Source organism: Vipera ursinii (assembly GCF_947247035.1).
Source record: "Vipera ursinii genome assembly, chromosome: 1".
Classification (NCBI taxonomy): Eukaryota; Metazoa; Chordata; class Lepidosauria; order Squamata; family Viperidae; genus Vipera; species Vipera ursinii.
Genome location: NC_139512.1, coordinates 149260026 through 149276730, shown reverse-complemented (window position 1 = coordinate 149276730; position 16705 = coordinate 149260026). Strand labels below are relative to the sequence as shown.

The following is a 16705-nucleotide window of genomic DNA, read 5'->3' as shown; positions in this document are numbered from 1 at the left end:
TAATTCAAATGCTTATAACATGCAGGTACTTAGTAGGAAAACTGTCACTTATAAACATAAGGCTGTTTGTCATCAAACATGTAAACATAAAACAGTGCAAGTGGATTAAAATTTTCCTAATTCACTCTAAAGCTTTCCCTGCGCAGACCAAATGGGAGATCCGCTCCAGGTTTTCCAGCCAGCCCTGTCCCTAAAGTTTCAGGACCCGGCGTATAAGACGACCCCTGACTTTTGAGAAGATTTTCATGGGTTAAAAAGTCATCTTATACACCAGAAAATACGGTATATTGAAAGTATAGTTAACATACATAAAACTAGATAAGAGACAAGTATGATAAAAATATATTGATTTTGTATATATATTCACTTACCTAGAACAGTTCTGTGTTGTACCGGAGTCTGATCAGAAAGCAGTCTAACAGCTCTAGCATCTCACTACTTTCATGATTAAAAGCTATATTTTCTGAGCAAAAAAGGTATAGTTTACATGTCTTTAATCATCTATTTTGTTTCTTTAAAAGTTTTTTAGGAGGTATTTTTATAAAAACAAAATCAGCAAAGTGTTTATTGACTTAATTTCAATTCCTTGCAGTTCAACCTATTTGCATTATTTTCTGTTTCATAGTTAATTTATAGTGATCCTGGATTTTTGAAGCCAAATGGGCTTACTATTAGGAAGAGGCAAGATTCCAATACAGTAGAATTATTCTTAAACCTAACCATATTTTCACTGGGTAACATTTCCACTACACTCAACAATAAACCACCTACAGCAGGGGTGTCAAACTCAATTTCATTGAGGGCCGCATCAGCAGTGTGGTTGCCCTCAGGGGGCCGGGTGGGTGTGGCCAGGGTGGGCGTGGCCTACTGGGTGGGCGTGGCTAGAGTGCGTATGGCCTACTGGGTGGGCATGGCCAGCTCTACATCGTTCGCATCAAGGGTGCCTATGGGGGCGTGGGCAGGAGTGGGACAGATCTGAGGGTCTCTGGCAGGAGGAGGGTCTCTGGGCCAGGGCCAAGGCAGTGGGGGCCGTTCCCTCACTGTTTCCAGGATGGCTTCGCGGGCCACATGAAACCACTTTGCGGGCCGGATCCGGCCCCCGGGCCTTGTGTTTGACATGTCTGACCTACAGCTTCAATATCTCAACTAATAACACCCTTTCCTGAGGGATGGGAGAACTTAAAAAAGGAGTATTATTGCTTATTTTGGATGTATCAGAGAGTAAGGTTGACTATGTGCAAAAGGCTACCTAATTCAAAAGTTTCATCTCCTTAGTAGACCCTGTACAGCATAAAAATACAAGATAGGGAAAAAAGAATTTTACTAATGGGAGTATGCAAAACACTGAATACAAGCATTCCAAATTCAAAATACCCTAGTTCAGCTGTGAAGAAGCCTATTTTGAATGCAAAATATGCCACCTTGAACACTTGAACGACATTGTTTCAAGTAGGGAAACACTTCAGCTCAACACCTCCAAAATGTTCAAAATGTCCAATTTGCATATGAGGTATTGTGTATTTGAGATGCAACGTTTCAAGTTTAAGATGGTTCAGTCTGAAATGTTTTGCACCACTTTAATTAATCATGACTTTGCTTGCAGGGACTCCAGTGGATTTTCAAATTAAATTATTCATAATTGTCCTTATTCTGAATTTACTGGAAGATTGTTTTTGTATTGTCTCTGGGTCATAAACTGCTCTTTTTAAAAAATGGCACACAGTTTTAAATTTCAGTAATATACCATGCTTGAGCTCATACCAATCCCATGTGTAAAATAAAAATAGTTTTTATGCTGTATTTCATCTTGGCAGTCAATCAAGTTCATATTAAAAAGTTGCAGCCTACTATTTTCTTCCACCTAATAGTAACTAATCTAAACATGGCAATATTTATTTTCTTACACACAGAAGTAGCAAAAAGATATAGGCCAATGATAGTAACTTGAAAATGAGCTCCACCAGAAGTAACTTAAGTTGCAAAGATCTGAAACATAAAAAACATCTACACCTGTTTGTTGGGATCCAGAGAAGTTATTCAACCCTTCCCCCTTCTGAATAGAGCAGAGGTCCCCAACCTTTTGGGCATCAGGGACCGGTTACGTGGAGAGAGGTTTTTCCACGGACCAGAGGGGGTGTGGTTTTGCATGCTGCCTGCATGCTGTGGATGGGGCTTTCCTAGTTTTTCCAGCCCAGTTGTTGGCATGCCGTGGCCTGGTACTGGTCCACGGACTGGGGGTTGGGGAACCCTGAACTAGAGGAAAAGCAACTGAGGGATTTCCTCAGTTACTCAGCTATACTAAGGAAGGGAAAATAAGAAAGTTCCTTCAGCCTCTGATAAAAGGAAACAGTGTAAGAAGCTAGAGGGTTTAGGACAACGTGCCGTGACCAACTCACCATGGACAACTCACCATGGGCAACTCGTCATGGGAGAACTTGCTACAGCCAACACGCCATGGGACAACTCACCACGGGCAACTCGCCACGGGAGAGCTCGCTGCAGCCAACTCGCCATGGGACAACTCACCATGGCCAATTGACCATGGAGAATTTGCCAGGTTACAAATGGTGCTCACATGACCCCAGGACACTCCAACTGTCATAAATACATGCCAACTGCCAAGCCCCCCAACTTTTAACCATGACCATGGGGATGCTGTAACGGTTGTAAGTGTGAAGACCGTAAGTCACTTTTTTCAGTGCCACTATAACTTCAAACAGGCGCTAAACAAAGACTACCTGTAGTTTTTTAGGACCTGATCAAGAGGCAACACTCAAGTGACAGAAAATTGTCTGTGTTCAAGTGAGCTTTTGTTGTTGCTGTCCTGAGGTTCTTATGGAATCCTAGGGTTCCATTGGTCACAGCTTGAGAAACTTGGTTTAAATCATTAAACTAAATCCTGTAGTCCGGTACCTTAAATCAGGATATAAACTATTTTTATATAAATCAACTCCACCCTGGCTTTCAAATACACTTCTTTTACAATACAGTATACTCAGTATCAATAAATGAACTAAGACCATTAATAGTAAACATTACTTCCCTCTTAAATAATTTTTAAGTGAGCCAAAGTAGATTATTTGTGACTGGCAGCACAGTTAAAAAGTTTTAACAGGGAAGTAATCTGGGGTAAGAGTATCAATATTTAAGAGGCAAACATGTTTAACAAAATGATTCAGTAAGCTTTCTATATTCAATACAAGGGATATGCAGCAGAAAAAGTCTTTTTTAAATCTAAAAATCAAGGATTTTAATATAAATCTAAAATATTTAAATATAAAAATACCAGTAGAGGGTTCTACTTTGATAAGTTTTTGTTCATAAATAAAAGCAGCAAGACCAAATGAAAATGGAGTAACCCTAATAATCATAATTTAACATTCATACCACTTCCTTTCAAAAGACAATTCCTTTCTGTTCTTTAGTGCCAAGTAATGCTATAATTAGATGCAGTAAACTAGATCATGAGAGGACGGCCATTTAGAATCTGGATTAGAGTAATAAACAAAAGAGGGTAAAATTAACATTACAGCCTGAAAAGATCCTAAGCCTCTGTCTGACGACGCTTCCTTCCAAAGTTTCATTATCATAGGAACAATGGAAACGTATTGCTGAAATCATTATAGACCAGACATCACAGCAATGTTTAAAACAAACAAAAGCTGCAGACTATTGTCATGAACGTCTAACCACAAATTTAAGGGCAAACCCTGGCAAATGAAAACTTTAGAAGTATTCAGAATGATACAGCTGTAATGGGAAAATATAAAGCTTTCGAAAACAGTCAACATTGCCTTCAAAAATCTTAATTTACTTTCCATCTGCTAAAAATGCCATATATAAAAAAGAGCTGTAGAACCAAGGTTCATCCCAAAACAAAAAAGTAAGTATTTAGATCATCTGGCCAATGAATTGGCATAAAATTTGGTTGGCCAAAAAGAAATAGCACAGACAATAGAAATAGTACTACAGGAAACACTGAAGCAAATGTGAATCTATCAGTATCCATTTTCATTGCAGTTATGAACTCTTGTTGAGAAGGTATTATTATTATTATTATTATTATTATTATTATTATTATTATTATTATTATTATTATTATTATTATTTATTGGATTTATATACCGCCCTTCTCCCGAAGGACTCGGGGCGGTGTACAGGGCAATTAAAACACAATATACAATATACACTATACAAAGTTAAAATAAATTAAATTAAATTAGCCCTAATAAGTAAAACACATTCTAAAAGTTTAAAAATTAAAAAAAATTAAAATCCCAATCCCTCAGTCCAGGCCGGCAAGCTCAAATAACCTAGTTTTCAGGTCGCAGCGAAAGGAGCGAAGGTCGGGAGCCATCCGGAGCTCAACAGGGAGTTGGTTCCATAGGGCCGGCGTGCCCACAGAGAATGCTCTCCCCCCTGTGGGCCGCCAGTCGGCATTCCCTCACTGACGGCACCCTGAGGAGGCCCTCTCTGTGGGAGTGCACAGGACGATGGGAGGTTGACGCCGGCAGAAGGTGCTCCCGTAAACAATCCTGACCCATGCCATTAAACATATGAAACACAGCAATCTCTTTTGACTTCATGCATGTTTGAATGAAACACTTTAAAGTGGCATTATAAACATTACCTCACAGTTTGGAAACTGCAAATGAGAAAGGTGATAAGAGTAAAGAGGAAGCTGTGCCCCTCCCTCACTTGACCTATTTCCTACATTCTCACTGTTACTACTCCTGAATGTCCCTTGAGTTGCTGATCCTTTACTCTATGTTCCATTATTTCCTTTGTCCTTCTCTTCAATTATTCCTTTTCCTCAGCCACCCAGAAATTATTCTAGTGTTGTCCACATGGTGTCACCAATTACTATGTTTAATATTTGTCTTTTCCTTCTTCACCTGCATCCTATCAAATGTTTGAACATGTACTTATACATCTTGGTACCTCCACAGGCAATGTGTAAATAGAAAATCAATTAACTTATTGTCGACCACACAGTATAAATAAAATGAGTAACAATAAATGCCTGAGTTAATTATTCAAAATTGTGATCTATCACTATCACTACCTTGCTCCTATATATATTTAATTTGGATGTTTTAATTGGTTTTACTGTTTTTACTGTTTTAAAATGTTTCTAATATTTTTAACTGTAATATATTTTTGAATGGTAATCTACCCAGAGTCATTGACTGAGATGGGCAGCCATAGAAATTGGATAAATAAATTTTAAAAAATCATTTTCTTTCACTATGTAGCAAAATGAAATTAAAACTTCCAAAAGTAATCTCGGTAAAGCCTCCATAGTTTTCCAAATTGTCTCTGGATTGTAATTTTAAAGTAACTCAAATAGTTAATAATTATACTGGACATTTTCTTTGTTAATTATTCATTACGAATTTGAACTTTTAATATTTGTCTGGATGCCACCTATTTTTTCATTCTGGTAATTACTATGCCAGTATTCATCTCAAAATAAAATTAAGCTTCTTAGTCCCAAAAGCATTAAGCACTAATATTGGGTCACGCTTTGTTTATTTACTAAATATTCTTTTGGGTGTGTTCAGGAGTTAACTATAATCAAGTTGATATATCTTTCTGTAAAAGTCAGAAAAAAATTGGATGTAATGGGAATGTAATGGAAATATTTTCTATTGTTACTAGGAAAAAGAGATTTTAAAAAGAAACCTACAGTTGGCTTCATAACAGTGCATCAACCAAAATAAACTCCAGCTGGATTTTTAAAATATATTAAACTTTTAAGGCAAAACTATTTTTAAATTAAGTTCCTGGATGACGATAATATTTAATTTTAATAGCTTACATAGGAAATCAATTAAAGCTTCCTTGGTGCTTGTACTGAGAAAGAGCAGTACTTACACTCATGTATAAAAATGTTACATATCAACTTTCTATGTTGTTGTATATGAAGCATTGGCTACTCCTTACACCAGGGGTGTCAAACTGCCGGCCCATGGGCCAGACGTGTCACACGGAAGCCATGCCCACCCCATTGCCGGCAATGGCAAAACAGTCCCAATACGTTGCACGACATCACATGACGTTGCAAGTTTGACATGTCTGCCTTACACTGACAGATAAAGTGCTCAAAGAAGGATCATTTAGAATAACCAAAAACTAAAGATAAAAAGCACCTGGCAAACTACTGCAGATGCCTAGAACTCTAGCCTGGCAACATCAAAATGATGTTACTATATTGGACTGAGTCCAATATATTGATAAAAAGGAAGTAAGTAAATACAACTTACTGAGTAAGATATGTACACAAACATTCTATTTATTGTTACAAAGAGATATTTCAAGAGTTGTTCTTTCCAAACCAAACAGTTCTTCTCCATTTTCTGAATCATATTTAACTTGACAAGTAATTTATAAATCAGACAAAATCTAGGCATAGCAATATAGTCCCAATTTTGCTGTATTAATTGAGTGTTCATGTTTTCTAAAATCTGTATGAAATAAGAGCTTTAGGAAAGTAATATAGCCAGATTCTCCTTCGCGAAAAATCAAGGTAAATATGCAAGATGCACTTTTTAATGATTTCACACTTATTTTACAAAGACAAAATATGCCACACTTATAGCTATTTTTACCAAATACATTTCTAATTACATCAACAAGCTACAAAAAGCCTTTCATGCAGTATTCTCTATGTGACTGGGCTCTTTTAACTATCTTTTCCTGTCCATTCCTCATTCTATTACCTTAAATATTCTTTTCAACTTTCTCCCATATCTTTAAGCACGTAAGTGTGCAGAACAGATGAACTAACACATTTGTACCACATCGTGAGGGTGCTACTCAGTCATACATACTGAACATTGCTTTGCCGTAGGAAAAGAACATAGAGATTTTTTTTCACCCAATTTATTTATTAATCATTTTTTTAAAGATGAAAAATTTAAATACTGCTTCAGGTATTAATATGGCATGGAGAAACAAAGCCATCTGTTTTTCTATTTATTTGTGGAATTAGTGACAAACTTTTAGTTACCAAATAAGGGAACAGAGTGAAAAATAAGATGCATATCCAAACTTAGCAGATGGTTCAGAAGTGATGAAAAACATTTAAAGGAAGGAAGGAAGGAAGGAAGGAAGGAAGGAAGGAAGGAAGGAAGGAAGGAAGGAAGGAAGGAAGGAAGGAAGGTCAATCAGGACCAAGAATAGCTTCTGGACCTTTTTGGAGAAGGAGTCAAGATCTTACTAGCAACAGCCTTAGAAAATTCCAAGCTGCCCAAGTAGACCAAGGAAACTGAGCAAGCAAGCATGGATTTGAGATGATGAATTATCTTTGATAACTGACCAATCAGGAGCTTTATACCTGTCCTCAAAAGGTCTTATAAAGATCACCCATTAGGCAGTCAAAATTTAGGAGGAGTAACAATTGCAAAGCTCAGTTTCTTCCTTTTTATCACTTTATCTGCTTCTATCTTCAGATTTCCAATTGGACCAGCCATCTAATTAGAGCCTACAACATGTGGGGAATAATCTTGGTATTCTGAAAGGTAATACCAATTTTTATGCTTAGGGAATTACTTTTTAATTGTAAAATTAAATCAATTTTAATTTTATATGTACCTTTTTATAGTGCAGCATCCAACGTGCAGCACTGAACCCAAGTAGGCACCTCTAGCATGTAAGGTATCTATTCAAACAATAGGTGACTTCAAGAATTGGTGCTAAATGTAACAGCCAAGAACTATGGTTTGTAAACTACAACTTTTCTTTGAATGGGTTCACACATCATGCTGTGCCAAAAATAAATAAAGTGCATTATGTCTTCTTCAACTATGGTATGTATATAAGATAAAAACTTCAGACAAGCAGTTCATCCACATATATGTGTTAAAATGTAGAGATAATTCATTTCAGGTGTTAATTCAGAGGCACAAAAAGGAGGATACCCCCGTAAAAATCAACATGGCAGTAATTAAGCCCAAATTAAACCATGGCCTTTGGAAACTATTTTGTTAATTAAATAGTGTGGAACTGCAAGTGAGTCTTTCTAGTTACCTGGAGATTTTTTGCTTACTCTTGTCTGCATCAAATAAGCATGACGAGGCAACAAAGGTGATGATGGCAAGGAGACTGAAACTCCTTTGGCCAAATTCATTCTGTAGACATCTTCAGATACAGGTTGGATGCCACTTTGAAAATCTGCACTGTGGCCAGATGTGGATATGATCTGCGGTACATTTTCTGAACATGAATCACCTAAAACAAACAGTGAAAAATTAAGCTACTTAGCAAATGAATCTCATAAGTCCTACAAAATTGATCAGACACACATCTCTTTGATGCACTGGCAACAGAGCAAAAATTTATTTTAGTGGCATCGGTCACAAGAGAGAACTAGAAACAGAAATAGTCAATGAACAGGACAAACTTTGCTTCACGTTCTAAGAACTAGAACAAAAAGATTACATTAGTTTGTTTTCTACTGAAATCATGTTGCTACACCAGTTTCAAAACTCTTACATCTGAATTAGAATACACAATGTCAAAAGAAAACAACTATCCCAAGTTTTTTGCTAGGAACTGGACTACTGCTGCTGTTCTTGTTTGTCCTGCTTAGTTGAAATTTTTTTTATTAAATTTACACAGCATCCATCTCACTCTGAAAAGCAACTGTGAGTGACATATAGTGACATATAGTGAAAAACATAAATACCAAAAGTATTAAAAACATTAAATAAATTAAATTAAATACAAGCATCTGTTTTCTCATAGTACAGTTGTAACATTATCCCTAGGGAGAGACAGTTAGATGTAGTGATTAAGGCACTAGATTAGAGACCGTGATTATGCCCTGCCCTTGGCATAAGGCCAACTGAGCCAGTCACTTTCTCTTAGCCCTGGGAAGCAGGAAATAGCAAACCATTTCTGAAATCTTGCAAAGAAATCTGTAGGGACTTGTCCAAGCAGTCACCAGGAGTCAACGTTGATTTGGAGGTACGCACACAAAAATACAACTCTTCCAAACCATTAGCTCTATTGGTAATAAATAAGGAGTAAAAATAAAAATAAAGATTAAAATATTAAAAGACTATTAAAATTATATTAAAGAATAAAAACTAAGATTAAGAAGCTATTTCTACATGCTGGATGTAGCATTTTAAAATTATACGCCACCGATTATTTTTACAAGAAGGTCATGGCAAGGAGACAAGCTCCTTGATCATCCTTAGTCCCAAACACTTAGAAAGAGCATCTGCAAGGAGTTTGCTGCCCTAACCTCAAAAGAACACTTGGCTCTAAGAGCCAGTTGCCATAGGATGCCAGAACTGAAGAGAAGGATATGCTGTCTCCATTCATCAACTGCTAGGAGGTGGGAAAGTTTGTTTTGTTTTACAGCAGTCTGTTGCAAAAGACCAACTATAAATCTTCAAAATAAATAGAACTTGGAAGCCTTGCAACAAAATGTTGTAGTAGAGGTTTTTCCAAATTACATCAACTCTACTACTTTCTCTTGCTGAAATCCGCCAGTAATTCTGAGGCTGAAATCTGCCAGTAATCCCACTACATCTGGAGGGCATTGGGTTGGGGAAAGCTGATCTGGTATCTTGTTGCTAGGTCTGTATATTTCATAGAATTAATGACAGAACATTCTCAGAATCAGAGCCTACAGCTGCCAATTTCTAGCCACTGAATCATTAATTACATGCATGCCAATAAAGTTTATATGTTTTGCATCTTGAATAGTACTTTATAGCAGAAAATTTATATTAGGATGAAGTAGAGGGAAAAACAAACTTTTTAAGACAATTACGTAACTCATCCTCAAATACAGATATTAACAAAATTAGGCTTTTCCCACCTATTTTCAGACTCTGTTTAGCTTCACTTCAATCAACAAATAGTAACAAGCAAAGTCTCTAAAATGTCTTTATTAGAACTAACCAAAATAACAGAAAAATATATACAGGCTGAGTTTTCTGTTATTTTACAGTTAGGAAGGATGCTAGAAAAAATAACTGGGAACAAGATATAAAAGTCCCAAAATTGTGTTTAAGTCATAAAGTTTGCTGGGCAAAGTCAGCACAAAGCTACAGATTGTAGGCTGGGTGCTGAATCAGTATGACCTTATTTGTCCTAGTAAAGATTATGCCCAGCTACGGATACTTAATGATGTTCATCTTTATTCAAATCAGGGCATTTTTATCTGTGTTAAGAGCAACAGCTATGCAACAAGATTGAGCTGTTGTCATGTGCAAGTATCGGGGTGGTGGTGGAAGGGGGGGGGCTTTAAAAGTCTGGCCCCAAAATTGTATATTACACAAACTTTTTTTCACTGGCCCAAGGGAGTTTCTCTGATTCATGGCATATTCCTGTTTCTTTCAATAAAAATATTATAATATATGTCCTGCTTTGTTAATCAAGAGCAGCCATTACCACAGTGTAACTACTACTACTGGTTCCATAAACTGAGATATTAATGAGTACCAAAATTATGTCCCCTCCTCAGCACAGCATAACTAAAAATGGGAAACCTCTACTAATCATTGTTTTCTTTTTCATCAGAACCAGGAAGTGCGATGGTTGCCAGATCTAAAAGAAAGAAAGATATTAAAGCACAATTTGAAATGGTTTATCTGAGTTATATTGAAACCAGTAATAATAGTTTCCTGCTTTAGAAAAAAAAATGGGTAATCATAGCCATAGAATTTCTGGTAGCATTAGGACATCCCATGCACATTTGAAATATCCTATAAAAAGATAAACAGTGTATTTTTGCAATTCTTGTGGAACCATGCTGCAGTTAAGAACATGATCTCAGACTCTAATTCAATTTTCAACTCACACAAATTCATTAGGCTCTCTTTACATAGATTATCCTTTTAAAAATGTTCAGCAATTCTATTAGACTGTGGTGTCTACGTATGGAAAAAAGCTCACAACCAGACAAATCATTGTTTTCACAGTTATGTCCCTCTTTATTTGAAAGTACAGTTTTTGCCTTCAGTGTACTAATTCATATGGAATTAAGAATAGTTACACAAATATACCATAAAAATTATAAGATTTTAGGCTGAGAAAAGTATCCAGGATGAAAGCCCTAATTAGTCATTCATACCTAGATTATTAACATTGTTTGATAAGAATGCCATTGTCTACACCCAGCTATGTCTTTGGGTGCCAGCCAGGGGATTTCCTGCAACAAACATTTCTTCTTATCTTATCCATTCTTCTTATCTTATCCATCTCTAGGGCAGATATAAAACATCTAAATATACTATGCTGAATATCTGAAACAATTCCTTCATTACAATATATTTCTCTAGTGAGAGTCCAGGTTAAGATGCTCAAGTGGTTAAAAAGGAAAATATATTTTCTATTAACATGCCAGTAAGAGTCAGGCAACATATTTTAAAGAACCAGGTAGGTTTGCATAACTCAATACAAAAAAGCACATTGAGCTGAACGATCTGAAAGTAACGTGAAGATAGGAGGAAAACATGGTTTCATATTAATTCATAACGTTGGTGCAATATTTAATACTAGCCACTGTAATTTATAAACCATGATTTATCGCTTAGCATGGTGTGAACAGAAGCAGTTCTGGTTTATTCAACAAATAATTATTTGTTAGATTTATATTAGACATTCCTTCAGGAACTCAAGGTAGTATATAAGCCTGATGAGTAATCCCAGTCCCTGTATACAAATTATTCCTTTTACTTGAATACTCTTATATAAAGTTTCTAGAAGCACCCCTCTGAAAAATGGGGTAAACTTCTCTTCCAGATTAATATAATGCAGGGGGCAAGAATTTCATTTTTTATCATACCAATCAGAAAAATATTTTAACTTCTCTCCACGTAATTTTATTTTTGCCAAAAAAGTATGTAGCTATTAATTGTGCATTTAGCTTTATGTTTAATTTACCTCCACTATAATATTAAATAATTTTAAATTTATGCAATATGCAATTCTGGAAATAACAGGAAGACAGCAAATAAAAACTAATCTTACGCTTCTATTTTTAGAGCATATCTGTTACAAAAATAGTTATTTCACACCTCAAAACTATATCCTATATCACACTTCCTGGTCTTACAATCCAAAATAGTGATTAGTGAAGACTGAACAGCCGTTAATAAAAAATTGATTTAAAGGAATGCTGTATATATTCTGGACACTAAACAGAACACATGTTTGTCCACTTTTCCAATTATATTCTCTCTAACAGTAAAAGCTGTATTATTATACTGCAGTAGTAAATAATTTAATTCTGTTTTCCTTAGTGTGTATCGGTACCCAGAATATCATGTTACCTCCCAGTTGGTGGGAAGCAAACAACAATACATTGGCTTACAAGACAGTCTCTAGATCTGAGATCCTATCTTGCCTAGAATAGAATATATCCTTGGAGAAAATATGTACTTTCCTTTAGCAAAATTGTTGCATGTAGCATAGGTATGACTAAAGCGTGTAGACTAGTCTAGACCTTTTTTAAACTTATTAAAATGTGTCAAGTGAAAACCCCAATTATACATGATAGACCACAAAGGAGAGCAACAACCGGTATGTCCCCATTTGTGACAAGTATGGTCTATGGAAGATTCTGTTTCGGAATGTAAGAGGAGTAAGTAGTAAAGAAGATGAATTAATTAAAAAAAGGAAAATAAATAAGTTGTGTGTTTTTAAAACAAAGTCAAACAGAAAGAATGTAACAGATCTAATCGGTGGTTTGATTTTATGCAGTAGAACTGATAAATACATGTAGAAAAATAAAGGTGTAAGTTTACTATGAATGAAAAGGCTAAAACATTTTTTAAAAAGTATGTATTGATGTCATCTATGTTGTAACTGCCTAGAGTTGTCCCAAATAGCAAGATAGGTGGTATGTATGTATGTATGTATGTATGTATGTACGAACAAGTAAATAAGTAAGTAAGTAGGTAAGAATCCAAGGATCAATGAGAATTGCAGGTTATGTTCCATAGAATGGTGATAGCAGAAGAACTGTGGATGAGTTTGGGGAGAAAAAGTTGAAGATGTGAATAAATACAATCCAGATGAAAACATTATTCTGCTATATAACACAGCTGGAACAAGATAAACCAGGACAGAAAAAACGATAGTACCATTCAGACATCCAAATTTGAATAAGAATGGTGACTGAACAATGTCTGAGTAGAACAAGTCTTTCTAAAATTCATGTTGTCATCATTCCACTAATTTGGACATATGGCAAAATAATGAATATAAATCTAGAAATATAATTGGATTGTTTCTGATTAAAAATGAGGCAATTAAAGATGTACATGAACGAAGAAATGAGCTTTGGTAATATAAAAGCTGGAACCTAGTAAGGCGGAGGAAGGAGAATTTGTGTGTTTGTTATTTATAAAAATAATAAAGGCGGAATATAAATAAATAAATAACTGAGATGGAAGGAAAGGAACAAGGTGAAACCAAATAATGAAAAAGAATGACTATAGTAAGATAAAGAACAAAATCCTGTATGGGAAAAAATAGAAGATAAGATGAGTATTTCAACAGAAGTAATATAAAGCAGACATCAAAAAGAACGTAGAAGCTGCTTGAAGAAGTATGAAAATAATTATGTAAGAGGGCCACAGAATTTCACAGAATTATGTTAATGGCATTATGAAAAAGGTACTTGGTGAAATGATGAAATAACATGCTGTGGATTAGAAAAATGTACATAAGACAATAACTGTTACAAAGAACTGAGGGTAAGATAAAGATACATAAGCTGTATTTTTGTTCTCTTTGAGCCAGTGTTGACATCCAGCCTGATTTACACCATCTTACAGAGTAACCAGACATAATTCCAAACTCATGTATTCATGAAGTGAGATTAGGAATAGATTCCTGGCCCAACTATAAGATAACATCAGCATAGTGATGTATTTTCTGCCTCTATAATTCATTAATGTTTTCCAAGCAACACCTACCGTATATACTTGAGTATAAGCCGACTCGAGTATAAGCCGAGACCCCCAATTTCACCCCCAAAAACTGGAAAAAGTTGGTGACTTGAGTATAAGCCGATCCGCCGTTCTGCAAGCCTCCGCCGCCGGCTGCTTCGTTCCGCAGCGGAAAGAAGCAGGCAGGCTGCTTCGTTCCGCAGCGGAAAGAAGCAGGCAGGCTGCTTCGTTCCGCTGCGGAAAGAAGGCTGCTTCTTTCCGCAGCGGAAAGAAGCAGCCTGCTTTGTTCAGGCTGCTTCGTTCCGCAGCGGAAAGAAGCAGGCAGGCTGCTTCGTTCCGCAGCGGAAAGAAGCAGGCAGGCTGCTTCTTTCTGCTGCGGAAAGAAGGCTGCTTCTTTCCGCAGCGGAAAGAAGCAGCCTGCTTCGTTCAGGCTGCTTCGTTCCGCAGCGGAAAGAAGCAGGCAGGCTGCTTCTTTCCGCTGCGGAAAGAAGGCTGCTTCTTTCCGCAGTGGAAAGAAGCAGCCTGCTTCGTTCAGGCTGCTTCGTTCCGCAGCGGAAAGAAGCAGGCAGGCTGCTTCGTTCCGCAGCGGAAAGAAGCAGGCAGGCTGCTTCGTTCCGCAGCGGAAAGAAGCAGGCAGGCTGCTTCTTTCCGCTGCGGAAAGAAGGCTGCTTCTTTCCGCAGCGGAAAGAAGCAGCCTGCTTCGTTCAGGCTGCTTCGTTCCGCAGCGGAAAGAAGCAGGCAGGCTGCTTCTTTCCGCTGCGGAAAGAAGGCTGCTTCTTTCCGCAGTGGAAAGAAGCAGCCTGCTTCGTTCAGGCTGCTTCGTTCCGCAGCGGAAAGAAGCAGGCAGGCTGCTTCTTTCCGCTGCGGAAAGAAGGCTGCTTCTTTCCGCAGTGGAAAGAAGCAGCCTGCTTCGTTCAGGCTGCTTCGTTCCGCAGCGGAAAGAAGCAGGCAGGCTGCTTCTTTCCGCTGCGGAAAGAAGGCTGCTTCTTTCCGCAGTGGAAAGAAGCAGCCTGCTTCGTTCAGGCTGCTTCGTTCCGCAGCGGAAAGAAGCAGGCAGGCTGCTTCGTTCCGCAGCGGAAAGAAGCAGCCTGCTTCGTTCAGGCTGCTTTGTTCCGCAGCGGAAAGAAGCAGGCAGGCAAGGCACGGAGATCCGGAGACCTGCCGACGTTTGGGGAGGTTTGGGGAGGAGATCCGGAGACCTGCTGACGTTTGGGGAGGTTTGGGCACCTCCCCAAACTTCCCCAAACGTCGGCAGGTCTCCGGATCTCCGTGCCTTGCCTGCCTGCTTCTTTCCGCTGCGGAAAGAAGCAGGCAGGCAAGGCACGGAGATCCGGAGACCTGCCGACGTTTGGGGAGGTTTGGGGAGGTGCGCGCGCACCTCCCCAAACCTCCCCAAACTTCGGCAGGTCTCCGGATGGCGGCTGCTTGGGAGAGGTGCGCGCAATCCCGGAAGCACCAAAGCCCCGGCCGCGCACAAGTCCTCGGTAAGTTTTTTTGTTGACTGGAGTATAAGCCGAAGTGGAATTTTTCAGCCCAAAAAGTGGGCTGAAAAATTCGGCTTATACTCAAGTATATACGGTAATTAAAAAGGAAAAGAAGACATTGGCAAATATCTTGGTTTAAATTGAACACAAACAAGATCAACAAATCTCAAAATCTAAAAGACTGGCTTAAAAAATACCTAAAAAGCGGTGTCTTACTGAGAAAACAAAAAACGAAATATACATAAGAAATGATTGTCTTCAATTCCAGTACCTAATTCGCCTAATGGACTAGCACTTTCATTAACAGATTAAAGCTTTCTGATTCCAGCAAGGCATTCTGTTTGGCAACACAATACCCTGCTGCTTGCTTAAAAGTAAATTTGGGTTTATTTTGGGAAAAACAGAATAAAATTAGAATGAAAAACAGAAAAGCAAATGCTATGTTTTTAAAAAGCTAAGTAACTGATATATTAGACAGAAAAGAGCCCCAAGTGTAAGAAATCAGCATAACATAGAGGACAAATGTAAGCAAAGGTAATTAGAAGATTTTAGGAGCATGGAAGAGAAGAAAGAAAACGATACGAAAGCATTAAGAAATGTATGACAAAGACTTCTGAAGGAGATATGCCTAATTGAGGTGCTGACAACCAGCTGAGGACTAGGCAGAAATCAAGGAACCGGTGAGTAGATTGATTCCTTGGAACCTCTCCAGATAAAATGGGACATCACTCACATCTGCTCTGAAAAGCTGCTCCTCATGAGGAGACTGCAGGACTGTGTCTCCCATGGGTTTGAGCCCCAGGAGATAATGGGACCAGCCGTCTTACTTGCAATTGCAGTGGACATTTTAAAGGACACTAGGTTTTCAAGCATCACTTTCTAATCACTTTCAGAAATTACCTATTTACCATCTTAAAGGCATTAGGTAATTTTAGAATGTCAAGGTTGAAACATTCTTTTTTTTGTATATTGTTATTTTTTTATTCTCTACATACATATGTTAGTTTTTCAAACAGCATGCGAGCTGGGTTTATAACACGTTAATACATATACAAATTCTACTCTTTGGTTCTCTCTTCCAACCATTTATAAAATAGATTCCAGCTTTTATAATATTCTGTTTCTTCTTTGTCTTTTAATCTCATAGTTAATCTGTCCATTCCAATATCTTCTTTATTACCTCTTCTTCTGACGTTATTTGTTCATTTTTCCAGCATTGTGCATAACTTATTCTTGCTGCAGTTACAATATGTAAAACCAAGTATAAATTTTGTTTGTTAGTCTTTTATGGTACTATACCTAATT

General features: G+C 37.5%; 1 protein-coding gene across 3 annotated transcripts in view; it reads right to left on the bottom strand.

The window, feature by feature from the left end:
- Nucleotides 1-16705, bottom strand: part of TANC1 (tetratricopeptide repeat, ankyrin repeat and coiled-coil containing 1) — a 184876-nt gene that overhangs the window by 87909 nt on the left and 80262 nt on the right. For 2 of the 3 annotated variants that reach the window (XM_083350432.1, XM_083350433.1), the window contains one exon: nt 8032-8232. The exons of the other annotated variant lie outside the window; for it this stretch is intronic. In XM_083350432.1, the coding sequence (XP_083206558.1) occupies nt 8032-8232 (201 nt within the window). The remainder of the gene's footprint in view (nt 1-8031; nt 8233-16705) is intronic. 3 annotated transcript variants of the gene reach the window in all.